The sequence below is a fragment of the Oreochromis niloticus genome, linkage group LG11, assembly GCF_001858045.2.
Source record: "Oreochromis niloticus isolate F11D_XX linkage group LG11, O_niloticus_UMD_NMBU, whole genome shotgun sequence".
Taxonomy (NCBI): domain Eukaryota; kingdom Metazoa; phylum Chordata; class Actinopteri; order Cichliformes; family Cichlidae; genus Oreochromis; species Oreochromis niloticus.
In genome coordinates, this window is record NC_031976.2 from 1,369,818 (window position 1) to 1,388,134 (window position 18,317).

At 42.3% G+C, this 18,317-nt stretch overlaps 1 protein-coding gene across 5 annotated transcripts in view; it reads right to left on the reverse strand.

Annotated features, from left to right (window-relative positions):
- The window catches only part of adcy3a (adenylate cyclase 3a), a 65,974-nt gene that overhangs the window by 29,797 nt on the left and 17,860 nt on the right, over positions 1–18,317 (reverse strand). The window contains exons 1-5 of one of the 5 annotated variants that reach the window (XM_005459395.4): positions 15,542–15,626; positions 12,027–13,148; positions 8,917–9,066; positions 5,167–5,297; positions 3,664–3,775 (exon numbers count right to left, since the gene is read on the reverse strand). In XM_005459395.4, the coding sequence (XP_005459452.1) occupies positions 3,664–3,775; positions 5,167–5,297; positions 8,917–9,066; positions 12,027–12,701 (1,068 nt within the window). In that variant the 5' untranslated portion in view covers positions 12,702–13,148; positions 15,542–15,626. The other 4 variants (XM_019364638.2, XM_005459394.4, XM_019364637.2 and 1 more) reach the window with 4 other exon arrangements.

Here is an 18,317-nt window from a genome sequence, read left to right on the forward strand (position 1 = left end):
ACTATATGGTTTTTAGGGGACTGCGAACATTATTGACATATTGTTAATGCTAACATATTAAGCTAGGCAACTTAGAAGGATAGAGCTCTGCTGTCACGCAGATACCCAGAAAATTTGTTTCAGACTGGTGAAACCTTATGTAAACTTTGACATTTGGGCTTATACACAACCAGAACTGGGGACATGTTCACAGCCAGAACGGAGGCATGCAATAACATGGTGATTGCAGTGGTATAAAACTCCTCATTTTCAGCAAAGAAGAGAATGAGCATTTCCTAGATGATGACAAACTGGGGTACAGCCTCATACCAATTAAGACAGGATCTCTACAGAGAGATATTTGCACATGAGCATGCAGAATCTGTAGATAAAATACAGGACTCTAGCACCAGAAGCTTTCTGGTTTTAGTTTGTAAGTCATGTTGGACTGTAAACAATGAACGGCATACAGAACAGTAAATCTTGCCTGGAGATAGGGCACCCACATCCTGTTAAACGTCAAAAGATCTCAATAAACAAAGTTTAAAGTATATTTTCTAAATATGGTTTCCACAGTGTCCTAGTGGAATTAGCCCTCCACGGTGTTGTAGTTCACACATTGGCCAAACAAACCAAACCCTGTTCGGGAGGAGACATGAATCCCTTTGGGGCTGTGTCAGCAAGAGCATCCAGCAGAAAATATCTGCCAAATCATCAAACATGTGCAACTACCCACTGTGGCAATCCCATGTGAACAAGGCAACAGCCAAAAGCAGCTTCTTCTAATAGTGCAATTATCCCTACCCTGAACGAGGTTTCAGTGATTAGGTCCTGTGTTGCAGGTGTAATCTTAGGTAGAAATAAACTCCTTGCTGTAAGTTTCTCCTTTACAGATTTCCTCATTACTGAATCAGCTACCATTAGCTTCAAATGTGCTGCCTGCAACCTGAGTTTTACAATTTTTAATTTTATTGTTGTTTACAATTCATTTCAAATCAATTTGATTTATTAAGCGGCACATTACAACAACAATCCCCTCAAGGTGCTTCATATTGTAAGATAAAGACCCTATAACTATACAGACAGAACGGCAACAATCAAAGTTTCTGAAGGAGGGGCAGCCATGGGGCCGACTGGGGCTGAGAGGAGGGAGACAGGACAAAAGACATGCTGTGGAAGGGAGGCAGAGATTATTTATGCTCTTAGCATGTTGGCCCGTTTGACTTCTAAAAATAAATACATATGCATAATAATAAACTGACATCAACACTGAGCCACTGACATGAAACCACAGCAACCATTGCTAAACATGGATATATATATATATATATACTTACCACAAAATTTGTGTTGTGTTGTAACACAAATTTATGTGTGTTTTGTTCTTGGCAATACAAATTTTTACCACTGGCAAGCCTGTTGTGTTCCCTTAAATGTGGTGCTACATGAAGGAAAATACATGTATGGATTGAGGAGCCACATACGTGGACTGTGCCCATGAAAAACTTGCCAATACTTGTCTGCCAATGCAGCTTATGCTGCTATTCGCTTGTTGTCATTCATTGGATGATTGTAGGCTGAAGAAATAAGAGATATTGGAAATTAAAAAGTTTATTCTTTTAACAAGCAGGGGCCTCAGTACCATGTGAAAGAACCATTGACAGCCAAAAAAGCCTGGCACCTCCTCCTCATGCTGGTCATCACTGCTGTGGGATGGCATTGCATTCTTCAAGCAGCATTTGTCACAAGTTATACAGTATGGTTGTTTTGATCAATCTGACACAAACAATAAACCTGAGTTGATCCTATAACTGTTCAATGTGGTTGACAGGACTGTAGCCAGGCCACTGCATCCTCTCCACTCCCAAATTTGGCAGGTAGTCTCCCTGCAACAATGACGGGCCTGACAACAGCAGCGTTGCAATTTTGCACGTCTTTATTGCAGCTGACCTGCTTCTGTGGCACACACAACACACCCCCAACCTCAGGCAACATCTTTTACAGGGGAGACATAATTAGATGATGAGGTCAGGTGTATGAGTCAGTCTCCCCTGACACCACATACGCTCATATACCGCTGGATAATCTGGGGATTGGCATCCTTCATGCGATGGAGCCACTGCAGCGGGGCATGATCCGAGCACAGGGTAAAAGGGCAGTTGCCCACCAGATGGCCAGGCACTCCTTCTCTACCGTGCTGTACCTGGCCTCCCACTTCAACAGTTTCCTGCTGATGCACAGGAACAGGCAATCGACCCCCTTACCTGCTGGGACAAAACAGCCCCCAGCACTCTGTTTGAGGGGTCAGTCTGCAGAATAAAAGGGAGGGAAAAGTTCAGAGGTTCCCCACAGAGAGTCTTCTTCACTTGCACTTCACAGGTCTGCAAAGCTGGCCACGAACCAGCCCCAAGAACCACCTCACCTCTTTTTTGGTCTTGGGACACGGGCAGGATGCGATGGCGGCTGATTTGTCCATCTGTGGCCACATCTCCCCGCCTCCCAAGTGGTACCCCAGATACTGTACCTCCCTCCATCCAACCGCACACTTTTTCAGGTTGGCCGTGAGCCCTGCCTGCCTCAGGGACCCTGGGAACGTGCCCATCTGCTGCTGTGAAAAAGCGAGCAGTGTCTAACCGGTCCATGAGCTCGTTGACCTGGGGCATGGGATAAGCATCAAACTGTGACACATCATTCACCTTGCGGTAGTCCACACAGAACCGTATAGACCCATCTTTCTTCACCACAAGAACCATGGGGCTACACCATACGCTGTGTGACTTTTTTTATTACTCCCATTTTCAGAATTTCGGAAAATTTCCTCTGAACAATTTGCCTCTCATGCTCCATGAGATACGGCCAGGCAAGGGGGAGAACATGTCTGCAAAACGCTGTTGTAATGCAGCAACATCTGCTCTCTGAGCCTGTGTGACACAGTTATCACAATGGAGAGAGGCGGGAATGTTTGAATTTGGCACTCTGGCCCCAACTCATCCCTCATCAACAGAGTTAATGCTCAATAATTCGTACAGATCTTTTATTGTGTGAGACGTGAATGATGTGCCCTGGTCAGTCAGCATCTCTTTGGGATCCGACTCGGGAGATGACCTGGAACAGTGCCTGCCCCACACTCTTTGCAGAAATCGTGCGCAAGCGGCACTGCCTCCGTATATTGCGTTGCATAATCCACTAGAACTAATACAAAGCGATATCCGGCACAAGCCATAGGACAACCAGATCAGTCAAATGTGGCATGCCTGAAGCCGACTTACCATTGTAGCAGACCATTGTTGTACCTGATTGTCAGCACCTGAGTACCAGAGGTCAAAACAACAGCAGAACCAGCTGTTTTTTATTGGCAGATAAGATTTGGCAAGTTTTTCATGGCTGCAACCTACAAATGCATTTTCCTTACAAATGCGGCACCATTTAAGGGGAAATGAACAGGTTTTTTCCAATGGCATAATATTTATTGCCAAGAAGCATTGTTACAACAAATGATTGATGTGTGACAATCATTTCAAAAGACCTCCCATAACTCACATAAAAGTTAGAGATGGATTCTAAATTAGTATTTCTTGTAATCTTGATGAATCCCATAAAAAGATTTCAGTCTAAACCTGAAAAATGTAAATAACAACAAATAACAATGACATCACTTTAGTTAGTTTACACTGTGAAACTCACAGCAGCTAGTTTGTCAAAGCGGGCAAAGAGCTCATTAAGCAGTTTGACAAGCTCCTGAGCACTGCAAGAAGACGACAGCTGGGTGAAGCCCACAATGTCTGCAAACAAAATACTGAAAGAGATATAAAAAAAAAACATACACATTACTGACATCATTCTTCTACAGTTACATTAAAAAAATTCTTCATGCACATTTTCAATACTTCAAGAAGAAGCTTAGTATAAGCAAATCTAATGGGACCATTGGCTTTTATTTTCAAGTTGGTGGCCTCTTTTTTTACAATATTCTCATCCATCAATGTTAACATATATACCACCCATGTCCCAAAGAGCAATTTGTAAATAAAGAATGCAATGACTTATATGCTTGTTAAAGCCTATAGTGTTTTGTTTGTTTGTTTGTTCTTTTACAGAAAATATGTCAAACATGAAAAGGCAAAACTTTTCTTTAAAAACATATGCATACTCATTTTTGAACAGCAGAGGGGTGGAAAAACCAACAGATGGTAAAAATGTCAAAATTCCAAATTCTTTTTGAAATCATAGATGTAATGTCTCGCATTTAGCTTGTTATCAGCACACTGTTGTTCACATGATAAGAGTACTCTGCACATCTGCGAAGGCATCGTTAAGATTGATCAATATATTATATAGCCTCACTCTAGTCTTACTGACTATTCAAAGCACTTTAGAGTACAAGCTACATTTAAAGCCAATTTAGAATTGTAACATCTGAGAGAAAGCACCGAAACGCAACTGACAGGAAGAATAAAGTATACAAAATCCAAACCTTTAATTTCAAACATGCAGTGGTCACAAACAATGAAGCTGGGAACAATCCCAAAAACCAGAGCAGGACAAAAAATGGCCTGTATTTATATAGCGCTTTAATAGTCCCTAAGGACCCCAAAGCGCTTTACATATCCAGTCACCCACCCATTCACACACACATTCACACACTGGTGATGGCAAGCTACGTTGTAGCCACAGCCACCCTGGGGCGCACTGACAGAGGTGAGGCTGCCGGACACTGGCGCCACCGGGCCCTCTGACCACCACCAGTAGGCAACGGGTGAAGTGTCTTGCCCAAGGACACAACGACCGAGACTGTCCGAGCCGGGGCTCGAACCAACAACCTTCCGATTACAAGGCAAACTCCCAACTCTTGAGCCACGATCGCCCACATACAAAAGACAGTTTGTAAAACACTCTGATAGCTCAAATGCAAAGAAATCAAAAGTAACACAAAGCCCAAAAAACACTGGTGGAAATTGTAGAGTATACAGTTGTAGTGGGCAACTGAGTGAATACAGCAGTGCAACTGGGGACAGGTGTGAAAGTCAACACAGGTCAAACCAATCCTGAGCCAAATATTAACAAGAATTGAGAATTACCAAAGGAAATAAAACCCAAATCCCCAAACCATGACAAAAATCATATGACTCATATTTCACAGACATGCAGAACCCTTGATGGTTTAAGTTTACAGAGGTACCACATTACCTGACATTTTCATGCCTGTACATGTACATGGTGTTGAACTGTTGCATTTCTTTCTGACTAGGTCCCTTCTTCATGTCCTGAAGCATTTCATCAGCTATGTGCTTTGGAAGAATGGAGAGGAGCAGACGCTCCTGTGGAAGACAAAAACAAAAGCAGACAGAGAATATTAGAAAACAACACTGGTAATAATCAGGTCCCTCAGAGAGAAGGCACTGGCTATCCTATTGCTTTTCTATTTGGCTTGAATATAAGGACACTTTGCCATGCACACTGGAGCAGCAGCACCAATCCGTCTGTCGATCTCCTGCTCCCTTCTCCGCGGTCACTTGTGAACAATGCCGCAAAATACTTGAACTCCTCCACTTGGGGCTGGAACTTATCCCTGACCCGGAGTGGGCACTCCACCCTTAAGCACCCTGCCCAGAGACTCCAAGAAGGCTGGGTACTCTGAACCACCACTCGGCACACAAGAGCAGACCCGAAGGCGCATGGAACAAACCCTCTCATCCACTGGGAGAAACCCCAACGTACTACAATATCCACCCTCACCCAGGACCAATTTGCCATGGGAGACCCTACCAAGGGGGCCCTACCGGACAACATAGCCCCTGGGATCCCTGGGACACACAAAGAAGGAGAAGGAGAAGGAGAAGGAGGCCAAGCCACAGATCCAAAAATTGCTGGAAGGCTCTCATCTGACCAAGGAACCTCAGATCTGGAGGATGTATTTCAGAAACAGCTTCTGAGCTACTTTGCTTTTTTCCTGATGACACTTGATAATAATACTCTTTGTAATGTGCATTCCAGCAGCATTTCACAATTATAACATATAGTGCAACTACAACCCTAGTTGTTCACTAGGTCATTATTGCACTTTTCTCAGTCTTTTAGGAAATGGCAGCAACGTTAAGAATGGAAAAATAGTTCAAAGGAAAGAACTCAAGAACTTACAGTGAGCAATACATAAGGGAGATAAGTAAAGGTCTAAAGGTCTCCTTAAGCATGACAAAGGCACCCTAACCCTAACCCCCTAACCCCCTTGCTGTGTTTACAGGGAGTTGACTAGCTCCAAACTGTTAGCCAGTGAGGCTGCAGTGTGTCAAGGAAATCCAAAAGTGAAATACAGGAGTTAACACCCAGTTTGTAAGGTTAAAGTAATACGGAGTGCTATAACAGGGTACATGTATATGTGAACTTTCAAATACAAATGGTACTAATACTTGAACTTTGTACTGATTGTTATGTGTGTTGAGATGAAAAGAGGAAGCACAGTGGAGCAAGTTACATTAAAGTACTAGATGTGCCAACAGCATGGACAGTGTGAGCATGTGCATGAGTTATGCACGTATACAACAGGTGTGAGGCATGAAAAATATTAGTAGTTAATATTAGTGTAGAGAGACAGAGAGCGAGCGAGCGAGAGAGGAGGTGATGCATATCACCAAAAGCATATAAAAGAGTGCGGCTAAGAAGGTTTGGGATTCTTCTTCTAATTTTCCATAAAGAAGTGGCAAACAACATCAGAAGAAAAGACTTGGAGCTCACAGTTGGAAATATCAGCAAGAAGCACCAGAGGATTAACCTCTCTGGACTTAACCACTGTGGACTTATGAACTGGAATTATAATTTTTGGCTTTTTCTCTAGGATCTTGGATTGCCGTCTCAAAGAAGCTAACCAAACTTTGTAGCGAGTCTCTGCTTCCCCATTTGGACGTTATTGGGCACAGCATGGAGTGGAGTGCATCTCAGTGCTGGATGTGCCTGCTCTCTCTCGTTGTTCTTAAGATTGATGTCAGAGATCGATAGCATAAAGTAGATTATTTAGATTAGGGTAAAATTTAGGTGATCTGATTAAGTGATTATTATTATTTGATTAAGCGTTGGCTTTGGTCCTGCTATATTGTATAGATAAAATATCCTCATTCAAAAGTCTAAATTGTGTTTATTCACTCTTTGTGAAATAGTAAAGGTCAAAACTTGCGCATGAGCATCAGAAAGTTCTTGCAGGTTGTGCACAGCCTTAAAATGTGTGCACGGGTCATAGAGAAGAGCTCCTGTTAGTGGGTGTGGTTCATGAATCGCACTTGAGTTGCGAGGATACCCAGTCAGATGAAGTAGGGTAGAGATCCCGAGTTTAGCAGTTAGAGCCATGCGAATCTTCTCATCACCAGCTCAGTAGTCCAGTTCCTTCATTCCCTGTTGCATAATATCACTGACCCTGCCAGTCCAGATCCTCTTTACAGGGATAACTGGCAGATCCAACAAGCATTTTTCTCAAACATTACACACACACACACACACACACACACACACACACACACACACACACACACACACACACACACCTAGACACACTTATTGTTTTTACATATTTCAAACACACCTTCACACAAGTACACACACAGACCGACAGGCGGGCTGGGCATCAGCAGCTTTCAATATTGTTATCAAAATTCAACAGAGAGGCCAAGAAGGATCAAACGGCTGAATAGGTTGGCTCTGTGATTACAGCTGACACTGACTCAGGAGGCTGGTTGCCTCGGCAACCATCACCAGTCAGATGCCTCTTGATTGGTCAGCAGCTCTCATCTTTCACCAGCCCATGCTCTTCCATCAGTATTCTGGGAGTTTCTTTCACATGTTTATCATCACTGTTGGGTTACTTTTCCTCTCAATTTCTTCTCATAGCACATTCACACTTGAAATGTCTTTCTTACTTGCACTCTCTCACAATCTCACACACACACACACACACACACACACACACCATCTGTTCCATAAATAATAGTAATAGTAATTTAGGCTGCCTAGCGGCCACAGATGCAACCGCAGAAGGGGAGCTGACTGCTGATACGGTAACAGCTCAGACAAACACGCCAACATACAAATAACGCGTACATATTTTCTAAAGTGAGTGCTGCTATCTAAACAAACAGAGGAAACACATCTATGAAGCCCTGTTGGTTTCATAAAGCCAGACAATAACTTATATTTGGTAGAGTTGTTCTCTGTGTTTCACTGTGGACTTGGGCAGCTCCTCCGACACAAGTCACATGTACTAAAAAGCGAGATACAAATTTTTATTTTAGCTGCCCAAATCACCACAGCAATTTCCCACATGCATTTAAAAAGTGCGCAGACACAAATTTTGGGAGCAATTCAAACATATAGGAAATGCTGGAATGTTCATACCACTTCACAAGGAACAAATAGTGAAAGTGAAAGCAGCAACATGTAAATAAATTACATTTTTTTTTACTGATTTTGAGCATAGAATTTAGAGTTTTATGTTAAATGTATTATTTACAGTCTAAAAACAAGCAATTAGTGGTTAAATGGTGATTCTAAATTGCCCATAAGTATCAATGTGAGTAGCAATGGTCATTTGTCTGTGTTAGCCCTGCATCAGACTGGCGACCTCACCAGGCTGTTCGCTGCCTCCTGGTTCCAGCCCACCGCGACCATGATAAGGCAGAGGACAATGGATAGGTGGATGTCAGAAATCTTTATTTGTAAATTTAGATTTGTTTATTATTCTCACTTAGATGAAAATAGGTGAAATGGGAAAATCTCAGTTTTGAATTTAGTTGTATTTGGTTGTATTCTGCACACCAATAGTTGCCCAGTCATTGTGGATATAAAAGCCAAACTCTGATTATCTTAAATATTCAGGTTTAGTTGTTCAATAATAAAATGAATCGTCAAAGACACAAGTTGCCTGTACACACAGTGCAGTGTCTGTCCTCTGACCTGTTGTTGACTCTGCTCCTCCAGGTTGAGTTTGACCTCCAGTGACTGTCTCGCCTCCAGAAAGGCCTTCCGATGTTTCCGATCGGCCATGTAGTACGACATGATGCCCACAGTGATGGCACAAACATAAATCACAAGGTTGGCTAGAAGCTTGAAAACAAGAAGTGAGAGTACATTCATAATTTCACCTCTTTGCACTCCTACAAGTTTATAAATTACTCAATTTACTTTTTAAAAATTCACATATATTTAAAACAGTACAGAAAATGGAAATCCTGTACAACTATAACCACCATACACTGTGAGTTTGCATGTTCTCAGTCCAAAGACATGCAGTCAGTGTTGTTACGCTAACTGGTGATTCTAAATTGCCTGTACTGTAGATGTAAATGTGAGTGTGAATGGTTGTCCGTCTCTCTGTGTAGCCCAGGGTGTACCCCATGGCAGGGATAGCTCCCCCCCAATCAGATAAGTAGAAGAAAATGAATAGGATGAATAGGAATGAATAAGTTTTTATTCCAAACGTGTAATTGTACATTTAAGGTGGGGTTTTGTTTGACAGTGTTTTTTCACACTGACAGTTTTATTTTAATGTTTCGCCCACAAATCCACAGTCACCCATCAAAACTACGCAACTAATTGATTAACTGCATAAACACTCACTGAGCTCGGCAAGAGTACTAATCCATCAGCTAGCTAATGTTACTATGGTACTCTTTTCTCTATGGTTGGACCAAGTCCTCTGCACTACTTCCAAGTACTTTGCAACCTGTCCTGTCCTGCAGGTCTTTCTCTTGTTTTAAATGTATTGTTTGTATATATGTATTCCTGCTGTCTTGTAACCATCCAAAAGCCTTCCTCGCGTAAAAACCGCTTTATCAGAGGAAAAAAAGGATGTGAAAAAGAAAAGTGATGCATTTATACAAGAGAAAGAGTTTGGGGATTTAAGGAGCTTCAAAACAGACAACCAGATAGCGTTATATCTACTCAATTAATAGGTAACAAAACCTGTCTGTGTTTTGTAGACGCAAACTTTATTTAATCCCACTCCAGAAAAATTAACTTGTTACAGCAGCACAAGAGACAGAAAGAAAAAGTGAATTAGAGATATATTAGAATAATAAAAATAGAAACACAAAGCACAGAAAGGCCAAAATACCATACTATGTACAGATGGTTACTATTTAAAGTAAAAATACCAAACAAGGCAAGGTAAACAGTTTTTTCTTTTTTTATATGCGTATAAAGTGGGAGTGATAGTAATATACATGTACTTTTATCCTATTTTGTATTGTACAGTCTGACTGCTGTCGGGACAAAGCACCTACGATAGTGCTCAGTACTACACTGTGGCTGTAACAGTCTGGGGATGAGACGTGTTGTTCATAACAGACATTGCCTTGGCTAACATATTCATCTCACCCACCTCCTCTATGGGTCTAAATGGTGAATGGACTGATTCTTATATAGCGCTTTTCTACTCTCCCGGAGTACTCAAAGCGTTCTATGAGCAGGGGTGTCCAAGTCCAGGCCTCGAGGCCTGGTGTCCTGCAGGTTTTAGGTCTCACCCTGGGTTAATATATACACACATACACCTATACATATATATATATATATATGTATATGTATATATGTATATATATATATATAAAAAAAACACCCAGCGCGCCCCTGCGGGCGGTTTATCCTTCAAGCTCGGGTCCTCTACCAGAGGCCTGGGAGCTTGAGGGTCCTGCGCAGTATCTTAGCTGTTCCCAGGACTGCGCTCTTCTGGACAGAGATCTCCGATGTTGTTCCCGGGATCTGCTGGAGCCACTCGCCTAGCTTGGGAGTCACCGCACCTAGTGCTCCGATTACCACGGGGACCACCGTCACCTTCACCCTCCACATCCTCTCGAGCTCTTCTCTGAGCCCTTGGTATTTCTCCAGCTTCTCGTGTTCCTTCTTCCTGATATTGCTGTCATTAAACAATTTAATTGAACAGAAAACCTATAAATGTTATATATATATATATATATATATATATATATACGTTTTCGGAGACGACCAGCTCGATAGCGAGCCGGGGTTCTAGGCTCATTAGAGTCGGTGAGAACACCGGACTCCCGGCAAATAGTTTTCAAACTCACCACCATCTTTCGCTACTCAGGTTAAACATGTAATATAAGTCACTTAGATAACTTAAAAATGTTATTGTTTGGCTTTTTTTTAGTATTTTATTTGTTCCTGAGTAAATCAGTTTGGCTGAGGAATAAAGTTATAGTTTTTGCACAGATGAATAAACGTCAAGCAGACAACTGATTATCAGAAGTGTGAGATGCTCGAGAATATACTCCGGTGTCCTGTTATATTTTAGATAGCAAGGAGCAGACGGCTGAGTTTATTAAACTTCACTGAAACAATCTGCAAATTTCATTAAAAGTGTAATAAACTATCATCTTGTCTTTATTTTTAGTTAGCACATACCTTAAACACTTCAAGCTGTAAGCTAATGATAGTTATATAAGAGCAGACGCATGCTGGTGCAATAAGCTGTACATTTTACGTCCAATGGATGCATGATCATCTGATTAGTCGACTAATTGCAAAAATAATCGGTGACTAGTCGACTATCAAAATAATCGTTTGTGGCAGCCCTAATGGATACTTATATTTATTACAGTGGCTGTTATATGTGAATGGCAGATTTAGTTACTGAGAAGTTGAAATAATAATTTTACCATAAATGAGAAACTTTTCCTGTTCATAATGCAGTTTCATGACTCTGGTTTCATCTGGATACTGGTCCATACTTTTGTTGATTTTCTTTTGGCGATCAAACACGAGTGTCAGGGCAGACCTGTGGCACTAATGTTAATAATAACTAATAATAACTACTGCTTCTTTCTAAACAAAATATATGAAAATAAACTTTAACAAAGAGGACTCTGGAGATTGTTCTGTCGACTGTGTAATCTTAGTATAGTTACCAAACCCATCCAGTATTAGTTAGTATGAAATATTTGGCTTTGGGGAACTTTACTGGCTGAACATCTGGCTACATGACATTAGACACAGGAAATTAAATGCATTAACAAACAGACAACTCTACCTTTCCCTCCAACTCTCACCTGTCTGCCAAGAGCTGCGCCATGTATGTCATCCTGCTGCTGCTGGGCAATGGTGACACCCAGAACCAGGGTATGGACCCCACAGGACACAGTGGTGATGAGCACAATGGGAGTCAGTCTCAAAGGCAGAGTCAGAAAAACCGAGAAACTGAAGAAAGCCTGCCAGCCTACAGTGTCGCTGGCCTGGTGGAAGCGAGCATAATTCAAACCCAGGTAGCAGAATATCTGAGCTGCTATGAGCACCCACAGGGCATAGGGCAACACCCGCCTGGAGATGCGGTCTGGCAGCAGCCCGAAGCGGCACAGCAGATAGAGAATGATATCTGCTGCCAGTCCCACTGATGCCACTAAAACAGAAGCCAGCTTATCAGCGGTGTAGACCACAGCACACATGAGGATGATGTAGCTGTCGAACAGCGCGGCAAACACGACGAGCACCAGCAGGGTTTCGTGTCTCTGCCGTCTAAAGTAGGTCTGATAAAGATTCTCCAAGGACTCGGGCGCAAAGGTCAGGCGCATGAAACGTGGCAGACAGAGGCAGCATCCCGAGGTCCGCACCGTGACCTCGTGTGTTCGTCCCACTGCCTGCCCGGGGTCAGAGGGCAACGTCACAGAGCAGTCTGCTGAATACTCAGCGGAATACTCGGGCTCAGAAAAGGCTCGGTTCCGAGGCATGGTTTACATTCAGCTGCAGCTACCAGTCTTCTTTTTAAAACAGTTGGAAGCATAAATCAAACACCGACCGAAGTCTCAGGTACACATCCTCTGAGGGAAGCCCACATGTGTGGCCGTGATCACAGCAGTGTGCTGACTGTCAGGACCTGTGCACTGGAGAGATGTCCTCTCTGCATCCACAGTCACTCCATCCAGTGCTGTCACCTGACGTGCTTAGCCTTCTGTCATAGGCCCAATCTGAGCACGCCTACTCTTCATCATCGTGATGTCCACCTCTGGTTTTTCAGCTTTGCAAATGGGACTGTTTCACCTGAGCCCGGTCGTCTCTGTATGCCACATATCAAAGTTGGCTGTATTAACATTTACTCAGCTGAATTTCTCTTTGTATGACTTCCTCGGGTTTCCATTTCTGTCACATGCTGTCCATTTCCACAGCTGTCACATGACCTGAATAAAGAAACACAAAGACGAAGGTCACCAGAGAGCAACGGGTAGAAGTGCCATGCTAACTTTTTTAACTGCTCTTTTTCCAGGGTGGAATCATTATACAGCAGACATCTTTAATGGCTTTAAATGACAAGAATCGGAGGGGGAAACATTTGAACTTATTTTGGATTTTCTCTCACGCACAGCCAAAATTATACACATACACCCCGCTAATATTTGGTTAAATGTCCCTTAGCAAGTTGCACCTTGACTAGATGCTTTTGATAGCCATGAAGAAGCTTCGGGCATAGTTCTGGGTGGATATTTGACCACTTTTCTTCTCTGCTGAACTGATAAAATTCATTTAAGTTAGGCTTTTAAGTATAGTCCACGGTGCTTCTCAAATGTCTTGTACAGTAGTTCCAGGCCTTCTCAAATTCACTCACTTTCAATCTGGTCCTTGTCCCTAAACATTTTCAAAGTAATGCTTTTTTGTTTGCTAATCTGCTTATCTTAACAAGCATAAACAAGGCACTTAACTTAAGGGATGAACAGCCGACAACTTTAAACTGCAAATTTAATCCATGGACTTTGCTACACAAGATGTGTTTACATATCTTGTGTTGAATCTATGAACAAAGGCAAAGATGGAAACCAGTTCAGCTCACAGACGACCACATGACTGAAGGCTATCGCAGTAGCGGCAGGTCTGAGTGTGACCCTCTGCTGCTCTCTCTCCCTCCTGTTGCACTAATAACTGTAAAATATATATCAGCTTAATAGGCCATGTGCCCTAAAACATGCAGGGAACCTGGACAAGTGGCAAACAAAAGAAGAAGAAGTGGTTATACAGCAGATGAACAGTATAATAATAATAACAATAATAATGTGTATGTGTTAGTCCCCGTAGGGAAATTACTCCTCTGCATTTCACCCATTCACCCAGTGAAGCAGTGGGCAGCCACCAATGAAGCGGCGCCCAAAGGCAGCAGTTTGTAGGGACGGCGCCTTGCTCAGGGGTACCTCAGGTTACCTTCCGATCATGGGGCAACAACTCTACCTAGTACTGACTTTTCAGCCCTCTGAAAGTCAGTGCCAAAACTTTATCAACGGTGGCTTTCCAGAAGCCCTTCTAAAGGGGGAGAGATGTCTGCAGCCATGTGTAAAGGATGGTGCAGGCTGGGTGTTTGGGGCTGCTGCTCAGTCAGGAGGAGTGGGGATTTCACCAAAACTGATAAGAATGCAGAAAAGTAGTGTCAGAGTTTGATCCATCACACAATACCAGAAGTGTTTTGGACAGTGGCTTTATTTTTCAGCATGGCAATGATCCCAAACACATATCAAATGCAGTAAGCACACTCGCGAAGAAAAATGCACAACATAAAAGTCTCAGTCAGAGATGATCCTCTCCAGACTGTAATATTATTGAAGCAGTGTGTGAGTATGAATGTCCTTCTAGAAGCCCGGAGAACTATTTCTGAAGACTACTAAAACATTTTAAAAGCTTATTTATGATAGTTCACCTGTGCTGACGATTAAAGGAAGTCATAGAAAATATACAAAAGCTCTGTTTGCTCTCTGGACTGCGTTTCCCTGTATGTTTACACGTTTCTATAAATCCCTGCACCCACAGCATTTCCCTTTTTTACAAACAGGCTGTCTGTAACTGATGCGCGGTGACAGATGGATGATTGTGTTTCCTGGGCTCGCACTTTTGTTAAAGACAGGCGGTGTGAAACGGACAGATTTTGGCGTTAGGGTCTCTCCACGCTAGAGCGAGGCTCTCCGCTGTGGGCCTACCTTGTTACATGTTGCGCTCCGACAGGTACACATGTTGTAAAACCACACTAAAAACAAACAAAAACCAGTGGACCTGTGTTGCCTGGGGACATTTCCACGTTCACGGTACCCGCAGTGACTAAAGGATGTGGGGTTCTCGGGTGGTACACGGCAGCCGCGCTGACAACAAACCTTTTCTATGGCTGCGTTAGCATCTGTTTCTGTCGAACGGAAACTTATCTGAAGGTGATTTCCACTTCGGCTCTTTGCTGTCTGCTGTATCCTTCGTGTTCACCTGCTTGAATGCAAGCTCTCCGTGGAGCTGTGAAACCACAGTCTGTGCTGATGCGCCGCTTACCGTGAAAGCATCCGTCTCCTGTGGGTGCTAACGTTACTCCCCTCAGACAGATATCAGCAGCCAGCCTGAAACGCAGCAGCTCACGTCTACCGGAGCCTCGCGCAAGAACGGATTCAAATGAAGATGGAAACAAACAATAATTAAAATCTAACGAGTCACAGAAAGTAGCCGTGCCTGGTGGCTCCGCCCCCACCCCCACTGTTTTTAACATTAATTATTATTAACGTTATTTTTATTATTTATGTCATTATTATTATCATTATTATTATTATTTTACCTCGGATGTTTTCCGCAGAAGACACGGAACAGCTTTATCACAAGCGCAAGCAACGATGCTTCCGGTGGCTTACAAAATAAAATCACTGCTCGCGAACGTTGAGACAGGAAAGGGCAGAAGTATCATTTAAAGGTATTTTAATGTGAACATTTCAAAGGCCAGCTATCGAATAATACTCTACAGGCCACACAACAACCCACTGTCTAAAAACAAACGGAAAATACGCACCGTTTGTATAAAATATTTATTTAATATGTAGTAACTATAATAAAAAGAAGAAGAAGAAGAAGGAGAACTGTAATAAGAACTTGCTAATATTTAATTTCCCATCTATAAAGTAATATAAATGATCTTTGTTACACTCAATGCTTACCTGTGAGCTTTTTTCTCGACTCCTCATTTTTTTTCTGTCCACTAAATTAATGCATGACAGTTCATAGTTAATTCGAAATGTAAGGCAATACCAAGATATCAGTGAAAGCTAAGTGCTCAGTTTATTTCAAAGGAGTTGAACAGAAATGCGCACCTTTTGGTAGGTCAGCCTACACACCTGCGGCACCTGCTGCTCAGCTGATAGAGCGGGTCATCTGCCAGTCTCGGTCCACCATTCCCCCAGACCACACTTGTTTAGGTAAGACAACGATCCCCCCCCCAAGTACATGAACTGGAGTGTAAATGTTAGCAATGATAAAAGTGAAGTAACTGGCTTAAATCAATTCAGTTTTATTTAGATGATATCAAATCACAATAGCATTCGCCTCAAGATACTTTTTGATGTAATCTCCAAGAGATCCCACATCAATACAGAGAAAACCCCAACAATCAAACCCCCAACAAGACCCTCTTTGAGCAAACACTTTGGGGACAATGGGAAGGAAAAACTCCCAACAGGAAGAAACAGGAAGAAGCAACACCAGGCTCAGGGAGGGGCAGCCATTTAACCTGACCAGTTGGGGGTGAGGGGAGGAAGACAGAACAACGACACACTGTGGATCCTGATCAAAAACGAGTCCAAGATTCCTCAGTGTTACTAGATACCAGGTTAATGACATTCAGAGTAAGACATAAGACATTCAGTAATAAATACTGACTGAACTTCTTCAAATAAACTTTGAAGTTTATTTTTCTACAGATAATCAGTTAGCTGTTTTAGAACTACTCTTTCAAGAATGTTTGATAAGAAAAGAAGGTTGTAGGCTGTAATTAGCTAGGACAGCTGGGTCGAATGATGCTCTTTAAGTAACAGTTTAACTGCTGCCATCTTGAAGGCCTGCAGTACATAGCTGATTAATAAAGATAGGCTAATCATATTTAAGGTTGAAGCATTAATTAATGATACGGCTTCTTTGAGCAGCCTTGTAGGGTTAGGTAATGGGGTCTAATGGTTTGGAGAATGTAATTACTAAAGTTAACTCGGAAAGATCAGTTGGAGAAAGGGAGTCTAAGGGGGAAACAGGCATACACAAACAATCCAACTCTCTCTCAGAACAGGCAGGCTAACCACAATTCAGGGAGGAAATTCAGGGAAGGTCTATACAGAGGAGAGAGAAGACAACAGGTCTGAAGACAAAAATCATTCCGCTAGACAAAGTATTTAAAGGAGTACCAAGGGACATCATTCACAAGGGCCTGAAACACTCTGGACCTGTTTCCTAAGACCGAAAGTCATCACCAGATACTTGAAGTGGTCCAGGTGAGTGTGGATGGCTGTCTTCCACTCATCCCACTCCGTTATCCTTACCAGATGGTAACCACACAAGGGAGTGTGTGACGAACAGGACCAGAGTCCGCTAAGTCTATGTCACTTTTAGAATCACCTGCACTGATAGCTAAGCTAAGCTATTTATTTCTCAGGATATAGTTATATTGTTACTTGTTATGGTTATTTGATATTATATTTTGCACTATACTACTGTATATTACTGTATACTTGTATTCTATTGTACATATTGTATATCTTATTCCGCTGTTCCTCTGTCTCTCTTGCTGCATTGAGCATGTGTATGACAAAAAATCCATAATTTGGCTGGATCCTTCTGTCATGAATACTGGAATGGACTCAAATGCAGGGCTTGGAAGAATCACATTAGTGCACACTAACTGTGATTCTGGATTTCACCAGAAAATGCTATGCATAATTAAGCAAAAGGATAAAATGGGACTCCAGGTGTCCAAGGGGGAAAAGGCATGCACAACAATCCAAGTTTCTCTGTAGAACGCTCAGAGAACAGGCAGGCTCACCACACGTCAGCATTCCAGGGAATTCCAGGGAAGGTCAGCAGAGAGGAGGGAGAAGTAGGGATGAGAAGATTGAAGCAGATGTTTTGACACTGTGTTGACCTTCCACAGAAGCACAGATGTTTCGAAACAGAAGCATGGTTCAAAACACCCGGATCACGTGACCACGACAAAACAAGATGTGGTGCACTTCACCGCAGTTTGACAGGTGGCGTACCTGCTGCTTCTACACATTGCCGGCACAAGGATTCCCATTTTTGAATAACCACACATATTTATGCTGGGTCTTGTAAGGACTGAATTCATGTTTTTGATATTACAGATTCAGTTTATCACACGTGCACGTGTAAAACCAAACAATACCTATCTCTCATTATTATTATAGCTGTAGATTGTGAAGACTAATACAGACTATTCAATTACTTAAACACTAAACACAAGTTTAATAAAATTAAATAGATACATAAATAATATACAGATATCTTATTTGAATGATTACTGTCAAGAAGAAAGAGATTGGTGGGCGAGCTCAATTCAC